Below are 26,150 nucleotides of genomic sequence, written 5' to 3'. Positions count from 1 at the left end.
TTATAGAATGTGGCCTGTAGAATCCATAATTTCAAACAGTACCAAGATTGGGCTACTAGTTCAAAAGTTACAGCCCTTTGAATTTTCTTTCGAAATTGGTTTCTAGTCTATAACTTTTGATTGAGAAGTCTGATCGAAAAAGTACGAATTGTTTTGCATTCTACGTACCAAAATTAATAAGAAAATGTGGTTTCCCGAGAAATTTTGGTGTAGTCGATTTTTGGTAAGAAAAGAAGGTTATACACCTGGGGAAAATATACAAGATATCGAAAAAAGTTTGGAAGTTCTTCAATGTCTGTTAAGAAATAATGATTGTATTTATGCATGGTTGGTCATAAAGGCGTGGCAAACCAAAATTGCGTTTTTTAACTGGAACACCCTGTACATTATTAGCTATTTCAATTGTTCTCTCAATTGTAAGTGAAATTTGTAAGAAGCGATATACAGGCTGATCCAAATTTGAGGACCACCATGGGAATCTCGGATAAACTGAGAGATAGGTAGGTACTTTAAGTTTGGCAAAGTTGAGTATTTTGATGCTTAATTGAAACTAAAAAAAATCCGACCACTTTGGGAGATATCCTGAAACAAATAACATTTTGCAAAAGGTTTTTATTTTTTACCTAAGTTATTAAAAAGATATTTCAAAATAAAAGACACATCTAAGGCCACTTTTTTCCCTCTACAAGATGCTAGTTTTAAATTTTGGCCAAATGCAGAAGAATACTGCTTAATGCATATCACCGCCATCACAAGATCGATGGTTCATGATTTTAAACTCGAAATTTCGTGTGTAAAACTTTATGCACAACATTAAACGTGTTGCCACTTTATTTAACTAACACAAGGACTATTAAGTTTATTATTTTTAAAATTACATAGTCGGCTCGATTACTGGTACCAAAATTAGCGTCACCGACAATTACGCTCTCTTTCAAAATAACGCAAAAGAGCCCCGTTTACCGTTCATTTGTCCTATTTAAGCAAAAACCACCTTCTTTAATAGAATCAACTTCGTAATTCCTGACGGGACTCGAAATTCCATCTACATCGACAGAACTGTACAAACACATGCATCGTTTATTTCGCACGTGACATGGTTTGTTCGATAATAACCTTTTATCAACACCTGACCAGATGCAAATCACGGCATCACAGAAAATACCTCTCTACACACTGTAAACATTCCCTGTGCCCTAGAGCCTAATGGTTTTTCTATGTCTTTAGTTCCTTGGACTGGCGGTAGGTCTTGCCACTTGTGTTGACACAATCGCACCCAGCTACATTCAGGCAACATCACAGCAAGCTGGAGCAGGTGCGGACAGGGCGGAAAACATTAAACGCAACAAATATATAAATCTAATTCAAGACTTTGGGTTTGTTGGTTTTGCGATGGAAACCATAGGTCCTGGGGGGACGGATGTCAGATGTTTCCTAAAGAATCTTGGCCGGCTTTTGTTTGACGCAGCTGAATGGTGTTCGCAATTTTCTTATAACTTTTTTCGTAAGTAGCGCAGAAAAAATTCCTTCCTTGGTGCAAGCCTCGATACCATAACGAACCTAAAAGTAGAACAATAGCTCTTAAGATAAAGATCTAGTAGCGACATAGCCGCAGGAACGGACAGACGGACGGGCAAAGTGGACACAATGGCTCATTTTTTTGTTTGTGGAAATGCGCTAAAATAATAAATAATGAAATGCACGCTGTTCGTCGGGCTTTTCTCGATAGCAAGGGTCGTTCTTCGGGCAAGTATTTCCCGGTGACAACTTCTTGCAAGAAAATTTATTGGGGCGAATTAACAAGTATTAGGGAGCGAATATCCAGGAGCAATTTTCCGGTTTACGAAACTCGATACGTTCTTTTCAATTTTATGTTCAAAACGTCCATTTCTTAGAAGGTCAATATTTAAGAGTTTTATAGGGATTTCATGAGACTTTTACAGATTTGTTGTAAATGTAAGTTTTCTTTTCTTACAATCTCTCGGTTGTTTCTTCTGTAATGTATCGCCACGGCATTTCCATTCCCAGCAATCCTGAAAGACTGTCTTTAGCAAAATTTTCCTTCTTCTGTCCTTAGCCGATCCCCCTTTGAAATGGACCCAATATTGTGCCGACATTTGGCACGAACTATAATGAAAACTCACCCTAAACATCAAAGTAACGTTAACAATTATATAAGGGTCGCCCATTTTACTGAGAATTCTGAAAAAGATCTAAGATTATTATGGATAGCAAATATTTCATTTCTTCATTGAGCCACCCAACCTGCTGTCTGTGAATAATTAACACCTGCAACCAGCATAAATCACTTGCGCGAAAGTAATGATTTTATGATAAAAAGACTCTTTTACATGTATAGAAATAGAAAAGGAAACGAAGAGTGTCGGAATGCAATCATCTCGAGGAATGCAGCGACTACAACACACGCGCGCTCGACTCCTCGTACACTTTAAAATTCACTACACGTACTTGGCCAAGTCAATTATGATTTTGTACTACAAGAACTTTTACAAACTAATCTTTTAATGCCATTTAAAGATTAAAGGCGAATTTAAATAGCAGGATGTGAGTGCATTTGCAATAAATTTTGTCAAGGGACGCTATACGAGCAAAATGCAAGTTTGAGAACATGAACAGACAGTGACTATTAAAACGTTAATTTACAACGCAAGTGCTCTCTCCACCAGATTTGAAATTTAATTAAAAAGTTGAAATTAGTTTTTGTTGTAATTCAGCGTTTTTAAATTATTCCCGTTCTCTTTTCTTTTTATTGTTGTTTTCGTTATGAATTTTATCACCGCCGCCCACTGAAAAATACCCTTATACAAACGCACCCTTTTCGATCACATATCCTCCCTTTCAACGATAGGGGTTCTTAACTAACATTTTTTCTTTGTTGCGATGTGGGGAGGAATCTTGATTACTTTGGCTTTGTGTGCTGCATTGTGCAATTTGATTCGATTTAGTTTTGCATTTGTGTTTAGATGGAATTTCGTTTCATCCCTTCCAATCGTCAACTATGAAATTAGAAACAAATCCATGGGTAAGGTACTCATCGTAGAAGGTTGAATTGGAGCTCTTTTATAAGAAGGTGGCATTAAAATTCATATCGTCATCGCAAAAAATACTCTTATTGAAATTGATTCGCCGTGACTAGAATGTGTAGGGGAAGACTTCGTGCTTATACTATCGCCCTTTCGAATTTAGGTGGAGACAATCCCAAATATTTAAAAGCTCCTTTAAGACAACCGTCACCTTGTCTTTTGTGTATTGAGTGAAGAGATTGGTGGAAATATCATTTTCGAGTGATTGTTTCTGATTTTTTGGAGCACTCTCCGTCGAGAGTTTTCACAGGTAGAAACGTTTACAACGGCCTAGCAATGTCTTGGGAAACGTCAAAGAGGTTGGCTTCGCACATCTGGAGGCCCAAAAAGATTGGAAACAAATAAGATATGACGATTTGGGAAACGATTGGAAATTATCTAGTTGTTTGGAAATGAGTAGAAAGTAGAAAGTGTATTGGAAATGTGGAAACGAAACGATGTACAAGCAGTTAGATTAAGTTTAGATGTATCGAATTCGACACTTAAAGGTGTGCTTAAATTTAAGTTGAACTTACGTACATTTAACGCCACAAAAGTCAAAAATTGAATTTGGTTTAAACTTGACTTGAGTTTTAAGAAATTTCAAACGTTTTTTTTCACATAAACCAAGGCTGAAATGTTTTGTAACAAAATGTTTCAAATGTAGTACTTTAAAATGTGGCACCTCCGATCAGAGGTGTGAAAAAAATCGTAATTTCTACGAAATGTGGTAAATCGCGATTTTTCACCAATCCACAACTCGGAAGGGGGGGGGGGCGCAGAGCCCCTGGTACAAGATTCTACCACAGTAATATTCGGGTTTTAAGATCTTCCTGACAATTGTCGGGAAAGGACAGCAACAGCGGTTTAGCTTATCGGAATGGAATACCACCCAGGAAACGAGAAATTTAATGTGTTTTTTAATTAACATAAGAACTTCGTGTACCTGTGGAATTCCATACCCCCCAGATCCCCCACTACAAAAGTCTCCTACGGTAACATTGCGTTTTTAAGAACTTGGTACCTGGTAATCGTCCTGGGAAAGGACAGTAGTACCGGGAGGGAATCTGGGGTAGACAAAGGTCTTATTTTAATGAAAGAGCACGTTCAGTTTATCTTATGGTATGGAATACCACCCAGGAAAAGAGAAATTTAATGTACAAGGTACAAGGTACAAGGATCTCCCAAAGTAACCATCAGCTTTTAAGAACTTCTTGATAATTGTCTTGGGCAACGACAGTAGTACCGGGTGATCTGGGGGGTATGGAATACCACAATCCACAATTCGGAAAAGATTTCAATTGCGATTCATGGCTGGACATAAAAATATCGCATACTACACTCTCATGGTAGTCTTCGGGAAAATGTAATCGAATGTTTTTGCACTGAATGGTATCATTCTTTTGGTGGGAGGCCTCCAAACCTCCCGGTACAAAATTCTCTTACAGTAATATTCAGTTTATAAGAACTTTCTGAGAATTGTCCGGAAAGAAAAGCAGTACCGGGTGGTTTGGGGAGTATTGCAGGTACACGAAGATCTTATGTTAATGAAAAAGCACATTCAGTTTACCTTATCCGTATGCAATGCCCAGGAAAAGAGAAATTTAATGTGATTTTTCATTAACATAAGATCTTCGTTTACCTGGGGGCATTCCATACACCCCCCACCCCCTTCCGGTATAAGAGTCTCCCAAAATAACGTTCAGTTTTCAAGAACTTGCTGGTAATTGCCTTGGGAAAAGACAGTAGTTCTGGGAATGGGAAGGGGGGGGTTATGGAATACAAGATTCTCCCACAGTAACCTTATGGTTTTAAGTTCCTGGTAATTGCCTTGGGAAAGGGCAGTAGCACCTCAGCGCCTCCGGGCCCAATCGATGTGAGAGCCCGGTCCTGTGCGTCTTGCCATTGTCTCGTCTCGATGAACTCCCGGATTCCTAACTCAACCAGAAATAATGAATTTATTCCGTTTATTTGCACCATACTGTATACTTACTCTTGGTATTGGTGACCGAAGAAGTTGAGAAACAGGACTTTAAAAGGTGACATAATTGTTCTGGACTCAGAGGGGTTAAACTTGATAGGGAATGAATACATGGTTGTCGCAAACATATTTATTTTTGGTATTGGTGGGGGAGGAAGTGGAGAACTGTGAACAAGAGTGAAACTTGATGGAAAATAACTAGAATGATGTTGTTACATGCTTATTCTTAGTATCGCTAGTCGAAACAAAGAAGAATGGAAGGTCCCACAAGCCAGCAGAGCCATTTTAGAAAATGACGGACGAAATACATCAGAATTATAGGCTATTTATAGGCTTTTTTTAGACACTACTAGCTGATCGCAATGTGCGATAGGCTATAGACCTATTTTAGATAAGCTGTTAAGTTCTTTATATCATCACTGATGTATATTGGGTTGCGGACCATGATTTGCCGTACGCAATCGTTTGCGCACATCGTCAATTATTTTATTCATTCATGTAACAAGTACCTATGCACACGTAAACATCAACATTGATTAATCCAACATTGGTCCTTCGAGTAAGAAGCAGCAAAATGTAAATGCCGCAGCAACCAGGAAATCGTATTCCAATTCATAAATTTACGTCGAGGTGGTGAAGGTCAAGCAAGCAACGAAAATCGCCATTACGCCCATTCCGAATGCGCGCAACGGAAAATTCCTTAAAGCTTAAACGAAAACTATAAGTAAGCTTACACGGGTGAGTCCATTTATCAAGTATCCTGTTTCCTATTATACAAAAAAGAATTATATTTCATTGGTAAGTCGGTACTAGTCTAGTCCTTGTCTTGAATCGGACTTCAACGAGTTCAATGGCAGAAAATCATTTGAAGTTGTTAAGGTGTAAAAGGGGCGGATTGAAAACACAATTAACGTGCTTCGAAAAGGTATTATTAAATTTAAATGTAGACAATTTATCCAGTGAAATGATGTTAAATTTAAAACAAAGGCTGGAAAAAATTGAACCATTGTTAGATGTGTTTAATGACATTCAAAATGAATTGGATTTACAATTAAGTACAGATGACTGTGAGGTTAGTGAATCGGAGATTGAAGAGCGCGAAAAATTCCAGAATTCTTATTTTTCATTGTGTGCTAAAGCTAAAGATTTATTGTTATCGCAAGATGATTCACGGTCTCACGGATCATCACAAGTTAATATTGCTGAAGCTGATGGTTCTCAAAGACAACCGAAATTCAATATTAAATTACCGGCGATAAAATTACCAGTTTTTGATGGGACATTTACGTCCTGGAGAAGTTTCTACGACTCCTTCAATTCACTTATTCACTCTAATACAGAATTAACTAACGTACAAAAAATTACGTACTTAAAGACGTCTCTTAAAGGCGAACCACATGGGTTAATTGCCACACTAGAAACTACAGATCTAAATTATGAAATTGCATGGAATATTTTGTTAAAACGATACAATAATAAACGGAGAATCATAAATAATCACGTGCAAAATATTTTAAACATTCAAGTGGCGAGTCGTGAATCGGCATCCTGTTTACGAGACATAATTAATACAATTCAAATGCATGTGAATTGTTTGGCTTCGTTAGATCAGGCTACTGATCAATGGGACGCATTGCTGGTTCCAATTATTTTAAACAAACTAGACAGTCAAACCATCAAGGAGTGGGAAACTAAATTAAATAATGAGGGAGACAATGAAAGCGTTCCAACTTTTTCAGACTTGTTGGAATTTCTAATAAATAAGCAAAACATATTAGAAACAATAGCAATTAAAAAATCAAGTGAATCTACACGTTGTCAATCAATAGGGTCCCAATCCCAAGTAAACTCACGTAATACAACAAGGTCTTTTGCAACAGTAGAATCCAAATGTTTAATTTGCGATGCAAATCATTCAGTACTGAATTGTGAAAAATTTCTAAAGCTAGACATTCCTGCACGAAACAAAAGAATCCGAGAATTGAAATCATGTATAAATTGTTTTCGGAAAGGCCATTTCGTATCTAATTGCAAATCTACCGCCACCTGTAAGAAGTGTAACAGGAAACATCACACGCTATTGCATTTGGAAACCTCCAATAAGATTGTTAGCTCAAATCATTCAGGTACACTAGTTGAGGAACCTCAAGAAGAGGTTACCATAGTTAATACGTGCGTTTTACCAAAGGGCACTGAAACTTTACTATCTACAGCATTAGTTTATATTAAAGACGCTTTGGGTAATTTCCACAAAATACGAGCACTTCTCGACAGTGCTTCACAATCTTGTTTCATAACAGACGATGTATGTAAGAAATTAAAATTAAAAGAGACGGCGGTGAACATTAGTGTGGTAGGAATGGGAAAAGGATCACTTAACGTTACAAATAAGGTTACAGTGTCATTTAAATCATGTCACAACAATTTTGGAGGCACACTTCAATGTTTAATAGTAGATAAAATAACTTCTGCACTTCCAACTTGCTCATTTGACGCCAACGCTATCAGCATTCCGGCTAATATCAGAATTGCAGATCCTGAATTTAATAAGTCGCAGGGAGTAGATATGTTAATCGGAGCTAGCATTTTTTGGTCACTTGTTTGTGTGGGGCAGATCCAACAAAACGGATTGACATATCAAAAAACAAAGTTAGGATGGGTCATATCAGGTGAGATAAAAGACGAAAGTTTTGATGAAGGAAATATAAATATATCGTGTCTATCATTAAACAGCTTGAGCAAAAGCGTTGAAAGGTTTTGGCAAACGGATGAATTTTGTTCAGCAGAGAAAGTACTCACTGCAGAACAGCAGTACTGTGAGGATTATTTCAATCAAACTACTAAACGTGATTCTTCTGGAAGGTATATTGTTAAAATACCTTTCAAACCTACTTTAAACAAATTGGGCGACTCTTATGACACTGCTTTAAATAGATTTTATGCCTTGGAGAGAAGGTTAAACAACAATCTGGAATTAAAACTTTCATATTCTAACTTTCTTAAGGAATACATTACCTTAAATCACATGACAAAAATTGAGAAAGATAATCAGGTAGCCTTCTACATGCCACACCATTGCGTTCTCCGAGAAACAAGTGAAACAACTCGTCTCAGAGTGGTGTTCGATGGGTCATGCAAGCTTACGAATGGACTGTCCATTAACGATGTTCAATGGGTAGGCCCAAAGTTGCAAAATGAAGTAGTTTCAATTATTGCTCGATTTAGACTTTATTCTTATGTTTTAACTGGGGACATTACAAAAATGTATCGCCAGATTCAAATACATCCTGAACACAAAAAATATCAAAGAATTTTATGGAGGGAAAATGAAAGTGACGAATTATCAGTATATCAGTTAAACACTGTTACATACGGTACGGCGGCGTCTGCGCCATATTTGGCCATTAGATGTTTGATTCAAACTGCACTAGACAATGAAAAAGAATTTGGTTTAGAAGCTCAAATAATTAAGGAAGACTTTTACGTCGATGACCTTATAACAGGGTCCGACAATCTACAGACATTAATAACTATTAAACGCAATATACAACAAATTCTATTTACTGCAGGGTTTTCTTTGCAAAAATTTAAAAGTAATGTCAAGGAACTTAGGGATGATACTGATAATAAATCATTAAAACTGTCTGATAATCAAAATAAAGCATTAGGGGTAGGCTGGAACCCGAAACAAGATTCATTTTTTTACTGTTTTAATTTTTCTGAAATACCAGGACAAATTACCAAACGCACAATTTTGGCAACTACTGCACAAATGTATGATCCTCTTGGTTTACTGGCTCCAATAATCATTACTGCAAAATTGATGGTCCAAGAATTATGGCAAATTAAATTAACATGGGACGAATCAGTTCCTGCTTATTTGCATACAAAATGGTTGACGTTCAAAACTAAATTACATTATATCAATGAAATAATAATTCCGAGACAAGTTCTCATATCAGATTATAAGGTAGTTGAATTACACGCATTTTCGGACGCATCTCAAAGGGCATTTGGAGCGTGTCTTTATCTAAGGTCTATCGATGGTTATGGTAGAGTAAAGGTAGCACTTTTAGCCGCAAAATCTAGGGTAGCGCCATTAAAAAATGTCACATTACCGCGACTTGAGTTGAGTGCAGCAGTTTTGGCAGCTCAATTAACCGATAAATTTAAAAATATATTACGAATAGACATAAACAAACAATATTATTGGTGTGATTCCATGATTGTACTGGCGTGGCTAAAAAATAATCCAAATAAATGGCAAACCTATGTTGCCAATCGTGTTGCTGAAATACAGAGATTTAGTAACCCGGAAAATTGGTATTATGTGAAATCAAGTGACAATGCTGCAGATTTAATTTCACGTGGTATGCCACCGGAGCAATTCGTTAATATTGAGTTGTGGTGGAAAGGACCTAATTGGTTATCGGAGTTAGAAGTCCCTATTATGAGTGTAGACAACCTCGTGGAATACCTTCCTGAACAAAGGAAAGTAAAAATACAATTATTTCAAACTAGTACGCAAGAAAATACGTTTCCATTTAAAAATTTTTCGTCATTAACGAGACTTAAGAGAGTAATATCATATTGTATGAGATTCAAAAAGAATTGTTTAGCAGCCAAAATGAAATCTGAAAAATCACATGGTCCTTTAACAGTTAGTGAATTAGACGGGTCATTGAAAAGAATAATACTTTTGATACAGCAAATTGCATTTAAGGATGATTTAAAAAATTTAAGGGTAGGTAAGATGGTAAATAAACGAAGTAATCTTTTGAGTTTGACTCCCTTTGTGGACGGGGAAGGTTTAATTAGAGTGGGAGGAAGATTGACGTTATCCAAATTTAATTTTGATAAAAAACATCCTATCATTTTGCCGAAATCAAATCACGTTACTGAATTGTTATTTAAACACCAACATGAAGTTATGTTCCATGCAGGTCCAAATTTAGTAGTAGCCGCTATACGAGAACGATTTTGGCCTGTAGCAGCAAAAAATACAGCAAAAAAAATTATAAAAAATTGTGTAAGATGTACCAGATTCAATGCTAAAAATATGGAGCAAGTAATGGGTTATTTACCTGTGCAACGAACACTAGCAATGTATCCATTTCACTCAGTGGGTGTGGATTACGCGGGCCCATATTTTATAAAAGGAAAAGGGAGCAGAGGAATAATACAAAACAAAGCCTATATTTGTTTATTTGTTTGTTTATCTACAAAAGCTTTACATATTGAGTTGGTGACAGATCTAAGTACTAAGTCATTTTTAGCTACATTAAAAAGGTTTGTTTCTAGACGTGGCAAGCCACAAAATATATTTAGTGATAATGGCACAACATTCATTGGTGCCAACAATGAACTGAAGGAATTAGGAAATTTCTTAAAAACTTGGTCTGTCGAGATAGAAGAATCCCTCGCCATGTATAACGTTAAGTGGCACTTCATACCTCCTCGATCTCCTAATTTCGGTGGTCTATGGGAGGCCGGGGTTAAAAGGGTCAAGTTTCATCTTAAAAGAATTTTAAAAAATACACCACTGACATATGAAGAATTCACTACCATACTCGTTCAGATAGAATCCTTATTAAACTCTCGTCCATTGACACCGTTGAGCTCTGATCCAAATGATTTGGAGGTACTGACACCGGCACATTTCCTTATTGGAAGATCCTTTCTTACTATTCCCGAACCCGATGTAAGCGATATCCCGGAAAATCGATTAACACGGTATCAACTCCTGCAAAAATTACACATTCAATTTTGGAAGAAATGGTCCAGAGAATATATTAACCAATTACAAAACAAGACGAAATGGAAAGACGGCACTTACCCGATTCAGATTGGTACGATGGTACTTCTAAAAGAAGAGCAGCTTCCACCCGCAGATTGGAGACTCGCTCGTGTGACGCAAGTTCATCCAGGTCCCGATGGTGTCGTGAGAGTAGTGACGGTAAAAAGCAAATCAGGGGATTTCAAGCGGTCAGTGCGAAAAGTGTGTGTTCTGCCGATTGAGAATCAAGTCACGACAACAAACGAAGACCGTTTATCAAGTGAAAATTAACAATGTTCATTCACATGTTTTCTGCATAATGCATTATTTTTTGCTTGTATTAGTATTAAGAGTGCATGTACTACATGTTTTTCCTAAAGTGGTATAATCATATTTTATAATGTTTTGCTATATGTTCACATTTGCCTACAATATGTACTATTTTGTTAAATTCGTTCATAGGCTCTGGAGGGGCCAGTTATGTTAAGTTCTTTATATCATCACTGATGTATATTGGGTTGCGGACCATGATTTGCCGTACGCAATCGTTTGCGCACATCGTCAATTATTTTATTCATTCATGTAACAAGTACCTATGCACACGTAAACGTCGTTGGTTACATTCCAATTATTAATAAACGTATTCAAATATCAAGTTTTAGATCAACATTGATTAATCCAACAGTATATGTGGTTAAAATTTCAACAAAATATATTAATAAAAAAGGAAGTTGACATTGCGCGGTCTGCGCATGCCCAGTTTAATGATCAAGGTTTTCTTTGGCTCAGGTGCTAGAGTTATACGCAACCGAATGCAAAAAGAACGAACTTAATATCTTGAAAACTGTAGAAGTAGTTAAGGCCTCAGACAGACGGACAGACGGACGGACAGAGAAAGTGGCTGCAATAGCGCACCCAACTTCGTTGGAAAATTCGCTAAAAATGCTTTATATCCACTAATCCAGTAATCCGATATGTGAAAAATCTTCGGTGCGTGATTACCGAGCGCCTACTGTGTACCTTATTTAAGATAAAAAATGTTTATTTTCGAGGATTTCTTTCAAAAACCTTTACTAAAAGAATTATCGCGATAGTTCCAGACTTTACATTACATTAGCAATATGTGCTGCACCAAAATGATGCAAGATTGCTATGCTGTATGTTTATGGATGTTTGTTGGGTATATTTTAGAAAAAAAGTCAGCCTGTGACCATTATTAATGGAACACCCTGTACAACCCGCCCTTTCATTTATTTGGTTCGCATCACAAAACTCGCACCGGAAGATTCTTGTTCGGAAAATTCGTCTCCAGAAAATTTTCCCTCGTGGCATTTGCTCCCAGAAAATTTGTCGACACTTTCGCAAAGTAAGTAACGAGTAATCTCAACAAATAGACAACGACAGTTACAAAACAACATTGTATAATTAAAACCATGTACTAACAGTAAATACATTCAGGTGCTGTTTTACCATTTTATTAGGAGAGATTATTTCCGCAAACAATTGCCCAAAAATTCCTAGAAGTTGTTAATACCTCCGCTCAAACATACGCAGTTACTCCTTATCTTAGTACAGGTTAATTCAATATAAAAACTAAATCTGATCGAAGTGACTCTTCACAGCCGCAATGAATATCATCCTGCTCCTAATTTTGCCGCTTTCCTCAACTTATAGTTATAGAGATTTAAGAACTGAATATTTGGTTCGGCTAATTCAAGCGGAAACTGAACGGGCAGAGACGTACACTTTACCAGTCGATTCCGATGCCTATCGACCGTGGAGTAAGACCCAATACGGTAGGTACCTAGATGAAATACTGTTTCTAGCAGTATATAAAGTATTATATTTGTAGAACTGGGAACATTTACCCACATCGTTATAGGAGCAGGATCAGCAGGTGCTATCGTAGCCGCTAGGTTGTCGGAAGATTGTGAAAAACACGTACTACTGTTAGACGCTGGCGGCTACGAGAGCGATTTTACAGATATTCCAGCAATGAGTGCGATAACAGAGGACCTTCAATACAATTGGAATTACAAGAGTGTTGTGCAGAACAAATCCTGTCTTTGTAAGTATCCCCCTTAGCAAACCTAAATTGACCTGTTGACGTAACAGCGCTGAATGGACTCTGTAGTTATCGGGCGGGAAGAGGACTGGGAGGTTCGACGATTATTAACGGTTTGTTTTACGCTAGAGGTTGCAAGGCCGATTACGACCGCTGGGATCCTTCGGGAGAAAGTGATTGGAACTACGAGAATATCCTGGCAGCCTTCAAAAAGCTCGAAAATTATCAAATTGACGGCGATAGGGACTTGCACGGATACAGTGGTCCTGTGAGTGTCGACTTTTCAGAACCAATCAATCCGAAAACGCCCACGTTTCTGGACGCGAATCGCGAACTGGGCCAAGAAATTGGCGATTATAATGGTGACAATCCGTTACGTGCGGGAAGAGTACAAGTTAACAACATCCTGGGACAACGCTGCAGTACCGGCCGAGCGTATTTGAGACGGGCGTGGAGGCATCGCCGCAATCTTCACATATTGCCCCACAGCTACGTTACAAAGATACTGATCAACGCGACAACCAAAGAGGCTTACGGGGTAATCTTTGCGCGGTTCAAAAGGTACTTCGTTGCGAAATCTCGAAGTGAAATTGTACTTTCGGCCGGCACATACCGTTCTCCACAATTACTGATGCTGTCGGGGATTGGACCGGCAAGTCATCTCGCAAACCTTAACATTCCGGTCGTTCAGGACTTACCGGTCGGTAATTTCTTTAAAGATCACTTGTCATACGTTGGATTAACTGTGCACACAAATCACTCTAACGTAGAGCGGCAATTGCGCGACAAGGTACGAGACTATTTGAATGGAAGGGGGGAACTTACCGAGGGTGGTGCATTAGGGGTGGTATTTTTGAAGAGTAGTTTATCAACGGAAGTGCAACGTCCTGACATAGAGATAGTTATGTATAGGGGTAATAATAACCAGACTGTTATTATAGTTCCCGTTTTGTTGCATCCCAAGTCACATGGAAGCGTTACGTTACAGTCCACGGATCCATTCGACTATCCACTCGTCGATCCAAATTTTTGGTCTGATCCTAACGACGAGGATGTGAAAGTAATGCTCGAGGGCATTAGGTATGTACAGTCGTTGATAGAAACAAAGGCGTTCAAGGAAGTCAACGCCGAACTGATAGAAATTCGGCGACCTGAATGTAGGAATCACTCCGAATTGTCCGACGAATACTTTAAATGCCAGATTAAGTATCTTAGTAATACGTTCACCCATACTATTGGAACTTGCAAAATGGGCGCAAGTCCGTCTGCAGGCGCCGTTGTCGATTACAACCTGAAAGTATACGGCATTGGAAATTTGATGGTGGCCGATGCCAGTGTTATGCCGGACACCATTTCGGGACATACAAGTGCGCCGTCAATGATGATTGGAGAAAGAGCAGCTGCCATAATCACAAGGAATAATTAACACTGAGCCAATTGTATAAAAATCATTTTTGTCCAATTGTCCAATAAATAAATAAAATAACCCCACTTTCAAGCCTAATTCTTTCCGTTTACCCATCGGCCCTTACCAAGTAACTTTTACTAGGTACCTAACGGTAGAAAATGTGCCACTATGGGGATCTCACTTATCTTAAGAGATAGAAAGTTGGTTAAATGGGGGCAAAGTTGCGAATTTTCGTGCTGAATAAGAATCTGAAAAGATATTTCAAATATCTTCAATAGTTTTGAAGATATCTCAAAAAAACAAAAATTTGTGATTTTCGTTTTATGTTTTTTTATGATAAACTAATCGTAGTAGACATTTCTAATTAACACACTATTCGGACACTTTTTAATGGAGATTTCAAATATGGCATTCTGTTTTTAATAACTCTCCAGATGACGAAGAAACACGTGGCAACTTTAGTTTTTCTTATGGGCGCCATTTTGAATTTTCACATTTTGAGATTACGTCTTTTTTTCTCTTTACAACGATATATCACACATGGTGGTTCAGTATCACATTTTTCCTAAAAATACAATTTTTAATTTTTTGAGAAGAGTGCTTTGGAAAAACAAAACGTTCTTTTGTTGTGAACAAAAGGTTGACTTATTTCATGTAGTGTCATTTAGGTTTATGCTAGTTGTATTGCGAAAATGCCTTTTTCAAATGCAGATCAAAGAGATATGACCCAAATTTACTACACTTCTCTTCTCATCGAAATGCCCACATGACTGCTGCAACATACTTGCAGCGTTATCCAAAGGGGCAACAACCTAGTTTGAGGTATTTTTCTTTGCTGCATAAAAACTTGGGCGAATATGGTTCTTTTAAAAGATGTAGACAGCAATATGGTGATAGACCCAATGAATATGAGCAAGCCATTTTGCAAGCGGTTGAGATGAAAATCGACTTTCTACTTCTCTGACAACTAAACGCTGCAACCAGACAGATGGATCAAACTGTCAAACTTTTGTTGACAACAAAAGAACGTTTTGTTTTTCCAAAGCAATCTTCTCAAAAAATGAAAAATTATATTTTTAGGAAAAATGTGATACTGAACCAGTATGTGTGATATATCGTTGTAAAGAGAAAAAAAGACGTAATTGAAGATTGAAGATATTTCAAATTTCTTTTCAGATTATTATTCAGCACGGAAATTTGCAACTTTGCCCCCATTTAACCAACTTTCTATCTCTTAAGATAATAATAATAATAATAATAATATGATTTATTGCCCAACAGAATCAAATTCCAATTATAGGACAATTACTAATCTAAGAAAGCACAATAACTAAATATACTAATATCTTAACCGCTAACCTAATAAAAACCAAATTAAATGGTATTAAACTTAAACAAGATTAAAAATAAGATTAAAAATATTCCATCAATCTTTTAAGATCAGATACTGAGCAAGTGTTAATGTCACACATATTAGCAATTTTGTTAAAGTTGCTTACCATAACAAATATTGGTGATTTACAAAGTAAGTTTGTATTGGCCTTAGCACAATTGAAAGTATATACATTACGAGCCGAAGAACGTGGCACATGGAACCGAATTTGGGAAAGAAGAGATGGACAATCTAGGTTATTGTGTAACAAATTGAAGAGAAAGTTAAGGCTTGACAGAGTTCTGCGAACTTCTAAGGAATGTACCTGAAATCGAGATAACAGTAGTTTATGATCAGTACCAATTGCGGGATAAACTCTGTCCAATTTAAACGATAAAAACTTCAGAAACTTACGCTGCACTGCTTCCAGGGTTGTTTTATGGCAGTCATAGTAAGGATACCAAATTAGAGAACCATACTCTAGTTTGGATCGCACATAAGCAGCATATAGAGATTTGATAGCAAAAATATTGGAAAAATCACGACAATTTCTGATAATAAAGCCAAGCATTTTTAAAGCAGAAGCAATAGTCACCGATATATGTTCCGAAAAGGAAAGTTTAAGATCAAATATAACACCCAAATCCGTGACCGATGTACATCGTTTAAACTGAATATCATTAAATTGATAAGGATGTAAAAGAGGTTGAGATTTTCTTGAAAACGAAACTACTTTGCATTTAGACATGTTTAAGTGAAGATTGTTTTTTGAACACACCATTCACCAAGTTTATTTATTTGTGTTTGGAGGTAAACGCAATCATCATTACTATAAATGGATGTAAAAATCTTTAAATCGTCAGCGAACAGGAAAGTAGAGAAGGCAAAACATTTATGAAGATTAAGAACAGTAGGGGACCGAGGTTAGATCCTTGCGGAACTCCTGACGTAACCACAGCAGAGTCAGATATGTAATTCTTGTATTGCACACGTTGTAGTCTACCACTAAGGTAAGATAAGTGAGATCCCCATAGTGGCACTCGAAAAATGGACACCGTGTATAAGAATGCCTAAATTTAATTCTATTTCCATCTTTCTTACAAAATTTTAATGGCACGTGGGATTTTATTTATTTATTTATTTTCCCTGTTCTGGGCCCTCAACAGGCTTGCTCCCAATTACAGAGTGACTCGCATAATGCTTTTTAGAGGTGCTTCTGCAGAAGGTCTAAAACTCCGGTATTTACCTACGAACTAGGAAAACTGCAGGAAAACCTAATTCGGAGTAGCCGGCAGAATGCTCGAAACTGGATAAAATCTATTTCTTCACCCCACCCCACGGATCTCGAAAAGAGGTCGCGGAGGATAGATAAAGTTTTTAGAAACCAATTCCTTTCGATGAGATCTTTCCTTATATTAGATTTAATTAGAATACCATAAAGGAAGAATGTGTGGTGGTAAGATTCCAGGAAATCCCTTTGAAGAAGATTTCTAGAAATACTTTTAGCTCGACTAAGACTAGATACTAAGATGTTTTTCAGGACGGTTTCTAGGAAAACCTAAAAAAAATCCAGAAAAAAATCAAAAAAGGAATTTTTTAAAATATCGAGCTTGATTCTCACGAAGATTTTTAGCGAAATATCGTAGCGAACACCTCAAAAGATATACCAAGATTCGTATCTCCTAATCATGATTTGGAGTGACATTTATTTAACAAAATAAAATTTACCAGAAGTTCTGTAGCGTAAGTGATCAATTTTACAACTAATCTGACCGTTTTATAATAATATTCACTTAATTATTTTGCAATTTTAATTATCTTACTCCTAATGCGCGAATACATTGGTAAACTTAAATGGGAATAAGTTAACAAACTGAAACTCGAATATGACATTAATAAATAATCTAATTAACTGAAAAACTAATGAATTTTTCTCTGTTAAATTTCGTTAAAATACTAGTGTATAATTTTTGATTGAAATGTCTGATCGAAAAAGTACGAATTGTTTTGGATTCTACGCACCAAAATTAATAAGAAAAAGTGTTTTCCCGAGAAATTTTGGTGTAGTCGATTATTGGTAAAAAAGGAAGGTAATACACATATAAAAACTAAATTTTCTACTTGAACTTACCGTAATAATTTACGGTTTTTTGAATGATAAGAAAATACAAAAAATCACAATACCGTTTTAGTCCGTATGATTTGGAAGTGTGAAATGTCGTCGAGATCCAGAAATTCCTGCATAGTGGAAAATTCCCCTAGGGCAATGCGATCGTTTTTGGATATGTGCAATAAATCTGAACACAGGTTGACATGAAATACTTTTAAACTCACGCTTCAGTAGTCTGAGCATTCAATCGGATTCAAGATATGAATGGATAAATTTGCGCTTGCGAAATATTTGCCGATATAAAAAAACGGATAAACTAATCGTTCGCCTTAAATTCTGCAGCGTATTATATGGTTTCGGTCACAAAACACAGAGTCCATACCAATTCCGAGCGAGATCAGTATAAATTAACCGCTCGCCAGAAATTCTGGAGCGTATTCTGGAGCGTATTATACGGTTTTGGTCACAAAACGCTGAATTCATACCAATGCCGAGCTAAACGAAGGTGAGATCGGCATAAATTACCCGAGGCGAACTGAGCATAAACTATCCGCTCGCTCGAACTTCGGGGCGCGTATACCATCGCCAAAGCATAGAGCACTGCAGAAAATGGACCGCTCTGTGTTGTACAATACATTGGCAATACGCCTTCGGGGCCGGTATAGGGCTCCCGTTACAAAATGCAAGGAGAGCTAGATCGTGATTCATTACCATTATATATTCTACCCGAAATATTTGTTGTAGTTTTGTATTTATACACCAATGATCGGCATAAATTGACCGCTCGCCAGAAATTCTGGAGCGTATTATACGGTTTCGGTCATAAAACGCTGAGTTCATACCAATGCCGAGCGAGCCGAAGGCGAGATCGGCATAAATTACCCGCTCGCCAGAAATTCTGGAGCGTATTATACGGTTTCGGTCACAAAACACAGAGTTCATACCAATGCCGAGCTAGACGAAGATGAGATCGGCATAAATTAACCACTCGCCAGAAATTCTGGAGCGTATTATACGGTTTCGTTCATAAAACGCTGAGTTCATACTAATGCCGAGCTAGACGAAGGTGAGATCGGCATAAATTAACCGCTCACCAGAAATTCTGGAACGTATTATAATGTTTCGGTAACAAAACACAGAGTTCATACCAATGCCGAGCGAGCCGAAGGGGAAATCCGAGGCGAAATGAGCATAAACTATCCGCTCGCTCAAACTTCGGGGCGCGTATACCATCGCCAAAGCATAGAGCACTGCAGAAAATGGACCGCTCGGTGTTGTACTTACAATACATTGGCAATACGCCTTCGGGGCCGGTATAGGGCTCCCGTTACAAAATGCAAAGAGAGCTAGATCCTGATTCATTAACCATTATATATTCTACCCGAAATATTTGTTGTAGTTTTGTATTTATTGCCTGCAATCAAATCAACTTACAAGAAAGTTCACATTTTGATTTTCAGAATTTAAAAAAAGGAAACATTTTCAATAAGATAATTGCAATAGAATTCATTTTAGAGCTAGCCGTCGATCAAATTTTATGTTTAGAAAAGTTCTTCTCAATAGAAAGTAGCACGATAAAGGCCGTTCAAGCCCTAATTGTAACATCGGGTCCTTCCTAAAACAGTTATAGATTCATAAATAAAAAAGTTGTGCACTTCTTCCTTATAAGGAAACGCTTTTCCACTGGCAACGGAAAATCTAATGCATAAACCATTGAATCTCCTAACGAAATATTTCCATAATTTCTTACAAATTTTGTATTTGCCAAATTTCTAAAATTTGGTACAAATTTCCAATGTTTATGAAACGTTTCCAATATTTCCAAAGAGCATGTTGAAATATTATTTGTGAAACATTTCTATATCACATTCCTAACATTTTCTACACATGTTCCAGCCATTTCCAAATTTCTTACACATTTCCAATAGTCAAACGCAAAAGATCTAGACAATTCTAGTTACATTTTTTAAATTTTCAAAATACTTTACGTGTCAAAAATTTCCTGATTTCCATTTCTGAAACATTTTCTCAATTGTTTTAATTTAAATTTTAAAAATTAAATGTATTAAATGTCTTAAACAATCGAAACCATCTTTTTGTTATGTTTCTAAAATTCCCTACACATTTTCTAAACATTTCTTATACATTTTCAATATGTCTACGAAATGGACTATCCAAAACCACGTTATCTTTTCGTTAATGACGTCACGTGACTGGAAATGGACCTGCAGTTCGGGTAAAACGCATACAGGGTGCTCGGAAAATGATGTGAACGTTTTGCTGTTCCAAACCTACAGTCCTGCTTCTTTTCGTCCATACATTTAATTTATATTGCACATAATCAGTCCTGTGATATATCAGAATCGTCTAACTTAACGTGCACGTTATCTGCCAAAAAACGTTATTTATGACGTTTTTGACAGATAACCTGCACGTTAAGTTTAACGTTAGTGATACATCATAGGGCTGAATAACGGGCGATCAAAAATGAGTTGCTGTCGAGTCGCCTTTGGAAGTTCAAGTTAAATACGATTTCCCATGTAAACAAAAATTCCAAAGGTGACGCGACAGCAACTCATTTTTTATCGCATAGTAACTATACAGGGTGGTGACTTGCGTAAAGCATTGTAGAGATTTCAATGTCAAATTCATAACATGCGATTATTGGCTCCCCAAATTATTTTAGAGCAAACATTTATTAAAATTTTTTGTAGAAAAAATTTTTTACGCCCATCAACCGTAAGTTTTAAATTTTTTTCATATAAAGACGGAAAATTGGAAAAACAAAACCCGCATCTTTTTCAATAATCTACCATGCCATGGAATTTTCTAAAACAAAAAGATATCCAGTTATCAAGTAGCAGCAGTTCGAAATGGATTTTATGATCGACTTGGTTACTGACTTGCAGTTAATGGTGACTTATTCGAACATTTATTGTAAATTGTTATATTAGGAAACCGTTTTTAGTATATTGGTCTTTCTTTATATTCAATTCTCTGTTCTAAATATAATACTTTTTGATAGAATTTGATTTGTTTTATAGCAGATATTCCATGGCATGACTGATACTGGCGCAGTTTTTGTATTATAAATTTCCATGGCATCACAGATTATTGAAAAAAATGGGGGTTTTATTTTTCCAATTTTCCGTATTTCTCATGCAAAAAATTTAAAACTAATACAGTTGATTGAAATAAAAATTTTTTCTACAAAAAACCTTAATACATTTTTGCTCTAAAATAATTTGGGGAGCCAATAATCGCATGTTATAAATTTTAAATTGAAATCGTTACGCAAGTCACCACCCTGTATAAGTAGATCATATTAAATAAATAAATCTTTCCCTTTTGCTCCCTGTCTTAGTTTTTTAAGTCATTAGACAATATCCAAGTCCTTAATTTTAGCACACAATTTACTTAGTCCTTTATCAAAACAGTGTTTTACAGTTTCCTTTGCGAAATTGATACATAAACGCACAAATTTGGATTATTTAATATAGGTACCTACTCCAAATCGAGGATGCAAAAAGTCACTGTAAACATGAAAATAATTCGAAATCAATTTCTGAAAACGGAACTTTTACTAAAATCCTTCTAGAATTCAAAAATTATAATAGGGGCAATTAAAAACGGGTAACAAACTTTCAATTTTTGGAAACTGTTGAAGTTAGAACGTTTGGTAAAGTGTCAGCTAACCAAATCGAATTATGTGAGCCGCCTTCTCACCGATCATCATAGACGGTGCACTTGTGTGCCCCGAGATCGAAACCGGAATAACACTTGCATCTGCAACCATTAAATTCTCGACGCCATGGACTCTTAGCTTGTGATCGACAACGCCATCAGGTCCCATTCTGCACGTCCCAAATGGGTGATTAAATGGTCCACTCAAGTGATTTATGTGACAGTTCCAGTACTCACTCGAGAAGTACGCGTAGTTTTTGCATTGGGGTAAGTGCACCGGTACCAATTTTGCATCGATTCCCTTAAACGCGACCGTGTTTAACAGATTTAACGAATAACTAATCCCGAGCAACATAGTTTTCCGATCTTCACCGTCGGTGTCCGATAAAAATTTCGGATCGATCACCGGATAAATGAAAGGGTCGGACGAGTTCAGTGTGAGACTACCTAGTGATTTAGGGTGTAAAACCACGGGAACCACCGAAACCAATTTGCTGGGATCGTTAACCTTGTACGGAAAACCGTAATCTTGCGAGAACTCAAAGAGGGCGATTTCGATGTCGGGACGTCGGACAGGTTCGGAACGATTGTTTTGCACAAACGCCAAAGCCAAAGCGCCGGTGGTGGTGAGCTGCCCTTTCGAGTTTAGGTAGTCGCGGATATTTTGTTCCAGTTTCTTTGGCTCGCTGCCGCGCTTCGTGTAGAAAGCCAAACCGGAGTAGGCCAAATGGTCCTTAAAAAATTGCCCAACCGGTAAGTCACGAAGAACTGGAATTCCAAGCTCTGTGAGTTGATCCGATGGTCCAATGCCAGACAACATGAGCAGCTGTGGGGAGCGATAGACCCCGGCGGAGAGCACGATTTCGTTTGTGGCTTTTGCAACGAAAAATTTCTTATCCCTTGCGAAAAACACGCCGCTTGCCCTTTTTGTTGTGGGATTCATTAAAACTTTGGTCGCGTAGCTGCGTGTTAAAACCTCGAGATTAGGGCAACGTTTCAACGAGGGTTGTATGTAAGCCCTTCCGGTACTTGCCCGTTGTCCTTCAATGATATTAGACTGTACGACCCCGACGCGTAAGGGATTCGCCCCGTTGTAGTCGCCGACTTCGATGCCCAGCTCTTGATTTGCGAACACAAAGGCGCTGGATTTTGCGTTCAGGAGTGGTCGCGGGTAATCCACGTTAACGGGACCGTCGTAACCGTGGTAGCAGGAGTCGGCGGGGATTTTGTAGTTTTCGACAGTTTTAAAGAAGGGCAGCAGATCTCCGAATGACCATCCGGGATTCTCTAAGCCCCAAACGTTGTAGTCAGCCGCGGACCCTCTGGAATATATTAGGCTGTTAATTATTGTGCTTCCCCCGAGACCTCGACCCGCCGGGTATACGCAGCGCCTATTATCGTTTACTAAATTGAGTGTTTAGTAGAAAGTGGTGGAATGGTGGTTACTTACGTAGACATGCACGGTTCTGAGGGGTGGTCTGGTAATTCCAGTTGTACTCAAGCGTTTGGGCTAGCGTCCCCATTGCCGGTATGTCGGTCAGATCTGTCTCGTTGCCTCCAGCTTCTATGAGCAGAATTCGCTTGGTGGAATTCTCGCAAAGACGTGCGGCGATAACTGCGCCGGAAGATCCGGCGCCGACAATAATATGGTCGTAGTTTCCAAATTCTGCAGGAAGTTACTAGTATAAAGGTCACCATTTAGGGCGAAATTACCAGTGTACGTGTTTACAGTAGCACGGTATTCGGTGGCATCATCTGGTAGTTGGTACGTCTTCGCGCGTTTTTCTTCGGTTTGGATTAGTTTGACGTAATAATTGACACCTGCCTCAAAAATCACAGACGCCGGTAGAAGAAGTGGAAGAATCGACATTAACTTTCTAAACATTGTATTGAACTAAGTACTTCAAATTTGCTGCGCCCTTAACCCGCGAACACAGTTATATACGCTTTAGATACGACTTAAACCTCGTTATTTCCGTGATACGCTGATAAACTAATTCGGCATAGACTCGCCAAAAATATGTACATTAGCATTAGCCAAGACAATCTATATAGACACTCGAAGGCACGAACGTGTAATATGGAAAAGATAAAGAGGTTTAAGTTGTAGGTAGGCAGTGTTTTATTACTACAAATAGCATGCCATATTATGCTATTATTAGACTACTTCAAGGAATATCAAATCCATTATTCTGTAACTTTAATTAGTATATTACATAACAAGTATTGAAAGTGGCACGTTTCCACACGATTTTATTATTACCACCCCAAGGAGTTGTAGGAAGGTTATGATTGCTTTGGAAAGCTTTTTATTATTTGGGAATCCCAATCAAGCTCAAGTATGATCGACAGGACCTTCTTTGAGACTCCTGATGTTTTAGTACATCCTCCGAAATCAGGATCACTATACAGTGTGTCCCAGATCGCGTGGGATTGCATGGGTAACTTTGTTATTATTAAAGATAGAGAATTGGTTAAATGGGCAATGTTTTGCAGTATTAGATGCTTATTCAAAATTTCCTTTTGTAAATTCAAAATGTCGCATAGGTTCGACGTAAATTCAAAAAAACTAAAATTGGTCATTTCCTTAAATGTCTTATATCATCGAAAGTATAAGAGATGTAAAAAGAAGTTTTATATAAAAGTGACTGTCTTTGATACGCTTAATTTAGAATTGATGTCAAAAAAATTCAAGGTGGCTATTTTTGAGGAACATTTACCAACTTCCTAAACTTAAATAGGCGCTATTTGGGATTTTTAGATTACTTGATAGATTTTTTAATTCTCTTTTCAACGAGCCATCATAACATAAGATTGAAAATAAGATACCAGTTATATCAACGGTTTTTATATTTTAATCAAGTAGGCTGTGATGAATTAAAAAAAAACAAAACAAAATCTATTCGAGCCAACAAAACAATGAAAATAATTACATTAGATGTTTAAAAAATCAGGGGCGCACTCATGAGAGGGGGTTTGGGCATTACAACTCCCTCCAAAATTTTATATAAGTAGGCCTAGAAAAATTTTGATTTTTATAACATCACTTATTGACTATCTTATTATCCATACTTACATACCTACAAATGGTCGTATAACTACAAACTACCCCCTCGAAAAAATGTCATGCCATTATCCAGTTAAACACATTTCAAGACACTTTGCTTTATTTTACCATTGATGCATTGTCCCAGGTCGCATTTTGTAGGTGGTTTATCCGCAAGAATATCGAAACTAACAGTTTTACCAGTCCGAGTATATGGACAGATGAATCTTATTTTTCTAATTGCGGAGGGTTCAAATCGACATAATGAACACTATACTCGTCACAGGGAAACCTACATGTTCTAGTTTCAAGCTGAAATCAAGTAATATTTTTTTTAATTAATGTATTTTATGGCATAATGGGAAGTCATGTAGTTGGACCGGTAATCTTCGTTGGATCTTCAACTGCTCACTATGATTTACAAATTCTCCAAAGGATTTTTCTCGACAACGTATGTTTCGAAGAAAGGGTTGGTTTATGCTACCTACGAACAAGCTGGCTGCTCAGGTCACAATTCACGAATTATGTACAGTACATTAAATTATATAAAGGTAAGTACTTAATTAAAAAATAAAAGTAAAGTGAAAGTAGCTACCACTACAATAATAATAATAATCATCAATGGCAACAGGTTTCCTAAACTAAACTGTCTTGAAGTGTGTTTCACTAATAATGGCCAGTATTTTAAACATCTGGTGTAATTATTTTCATTGTTTTGTTGCCTCGAATAGATTTTGTTTTGTTTTTTTTTATTCGTCACAGACTACTTGATTAAAATACAAAAACCGTTAATATAACTGGTATCTTATTTTCAATCTTTTGTTATAATAGCTCTTTGAAAAGACAATTAAAAAATCTATCAAGTAATCTAAAAATCCAATACGGCGCCCATTTAACTTTAGGAAGTTGGTAAATGTTCCTCAAAAGTGGCCATCTTGAATTTTTTTTGACATCAATTCTAAATTAAGCGTATTAAAGACAGTCACTTTTATATAAAAGTTTTTTTTATATCTCTTATACTTTCGATGATATAAGACATTCAAGGAAATGACCAAATTTAGTTTTTTTGAATTTACGTCGAACCTATGCGACATTTTGAATTTCCATAAAAAAATTTTAAATAAGCATCAAAAACTGCAAAACATTGCCCATTTAACCAATTCTCTATCTTTAATAATAACAAAGTTACCCATGCAATCCCACGCGAGTTGTCGCTTTAAGAGCTTATTTAAGATATGCTTTTGTTTTTTGAAAAAAATCCACAGTTCACTAGATATGAGCGAAAAACAGATTTAGTGATTTTTCATTTAACTGTTGTAGAATCATTATTAGAAATACAACAAAATGACACGAACAAAAGTTTTAGACATTATAATGCTTAACATGATGAACATACTAATTTATTTTTAGATCTTACAATTTTTGAGTTATAATACAAACTTTAATTTTTTTAAATGGTAGTTATAGTTGGCTTTGACATTTTTAAAAAGGGCAAATTTTTCTCTTTATAATAAGGCTTGCTAAATGTACTTTAATAAATAAACGCCCTGCAGTAATTTTCGTCTTATTGAGAGTTAAGTAAACAGAGTTGGCTATGGAAAACAATATCTAGTGAGATAGGTACC

General features: G+C 36.9%; 3 protein-coding genes and 1 long non-coding RNA gene across 4 annotated transcripts; 2 read left to right on the top strand and 2 right to left on the bottom strand.

Moving 5' to 3' along the window:
• Positions 1 to 5,510: 5,510 nt before the first annotated feature.
• LOC116182733 lies at positions 5,511 to 11,518 on the bottom strand. Its single transcript, XR_004147601.1, has 2 exons — positions 11,434 to 11,518; positions 5,511 to 5,573 (listed from the first exon to the last, which is right to left on the bottom strand). It is a non-coding gene; the product is annotated as an uncharacterized LOC116182733 (long non-coding RNA).
• Positions 5,592 to 11,495, top strand: LOC116182732. The gene is made up of 2 exons (XM_031503276.1): positions 5,592 to 9,680; positions 10,384 to 11,495. Exons 1-2 carry the CDS (start codon positions 5,915 to 5,917, stop codon positions 10,431 to 10,433), a joined length of 3,816 nt encoding a protein of 1,271 aa, XP_031359136.1. The 5' UTR covers positions 5,592 to 5,914; the 3' UTR covers positions 10,434 to 11,495.
• A 209-nt stretch (positions 11,519 to 11,727) lies between the features above and the next one.
• On the top strand, positions 11,728 to 14,398 carry LOC116182734 (glucose dehydrogenase [FAD, quinone]-like). The gene is made up of 4 exons (XM_031503277.1): positions 11,728 to 12,206; positions 12,299 to 12,636; positions 12,693 to 12,908; positions 12,956 to 14,398. The coding sequence occupies exons 2-4, from the start codon at positions 12,468 to 12,470 to the stop codon at positions 14,329 to 14,331; spliced, it is 1,761 nt and encodes a 586-aa protein (XP_031359137.1). The 5' UTR covers positions 11,728 to 12,206; positions 12,299 to 12,467; the 3' UTR covers positions 14,332 to 14,398.
• Positions 14,399 to 21,486: 7,088 nt separating this feature from the next.
• On the bottom strand, positions 21,487 to 23,372 carry LOC116182735 (glucose dehydrogenase [FAD, quinone]-like). Its single transcript, XM_031503278.1, has 3 exons — positions 23,193 to 23,372; positions 22,930 to 23,145; positions 21,487 to 22,883 (listed from the first exon to the last, which is right to left on the bottom strand). The coding sequence occupies exons 1-3, from the start codon at positions 23,362 to 23,364 to the stop codon at positions 21,487 to 21,489; spliced, it is 1,785 nt and encodes a 594-aa protein (XP_031359138.1). The 5' UTR covers positions 23,365 to 23,372.
• Positions 23,373 to 26,150: the final 2,778 nt, after the last annotated feature.

This window comes from Photinus pyralis, unplaced genomic scaffold, assembly GCF_008802855.1.
Source record: "Photinus pyralis isolate 1611_PpyrPB1 unplaced genomic scaffold, Ppyr1.3 Ppyr1.4_unclustered_Scaffold7266, whole genome shotgun sequence".
Classification (NCBI taxonomy): Eukaryota; Metazoa; Arthropoda; class Insecta; order Coleoptera; family Lampyridae; genus Photinus; species Photinus pyralis.
Note: the sequence above shows the minus strand (reverse complement) of the source record. Positions and strands in the feature narration are given on the sequence as shown.

What these genes read in the sequence shown, in the direction of transcription:
- LOC116182734 (XM_031503277.1), top strand. Translation starts at nt 12,468, where the DNA reads ATGAATATCATCCTGCTCCTAATTTTGCCGCTTTCCTCAACTTATAGT. An exon ending in GTGGAGTAAGACCCAATACG is followed by an intron (nt 12,637 to 12,692) that starts GTAGGTACCTAG and finishes TTATATTTGTAG; the next exon opens with AACTGGGAACATTTACCCAC. An exon ending in GCAGAACAAATCCTGTCTTT is followed by an intron (nt 12,909 to 12,955) that starts GTAAGTATCCCC and finishes TTGACGTAACAG; the next exon opens with CGCTGAATGGACTCTGTAGT.
- LOC116182732 (XM_031503276.1), top strand. Translation starts at nt 5,915, where the DNA reads ATGGCAGAAAATCATTTGAAGTTGTTAAGGTGTAAAAGGGGCGGATTG. An exon ending in GAGATTCAAAAAGAATTGTT is followed by an intron (nt 9,681 to 10,383) that starts TAGCAGCCAAAA and finishes CAAGCCACAAAA; the next exon opens with TATATTTAGTGATAATGGCA.
- LOC116182735 (XM_031503278.1), bottom strand. Translation starts at nt 23,364, where the DNA reads ATGTTTAGAAAGTTAATGTCGATTCTTCCACTTCTTCTACCGGCGTCT. An exon ending in TACTGTAAACACGTACACTG is followed by an intron (nt 23,146 to 23,192) that starts GTAATTTCGCCC and finishes AACTTCCTGCAG; the next exon opens with AATTTGGAAACTACGACCAT. An exon ending in TCAGAACCGTGCATGTCTAC is followed by an intron (nt 22,884 to 22,929) that starts GTAAGTAACCAC and finishes CACTCAATTTAG; the next exon opens with TAAACGATAATAGGCGCTGC.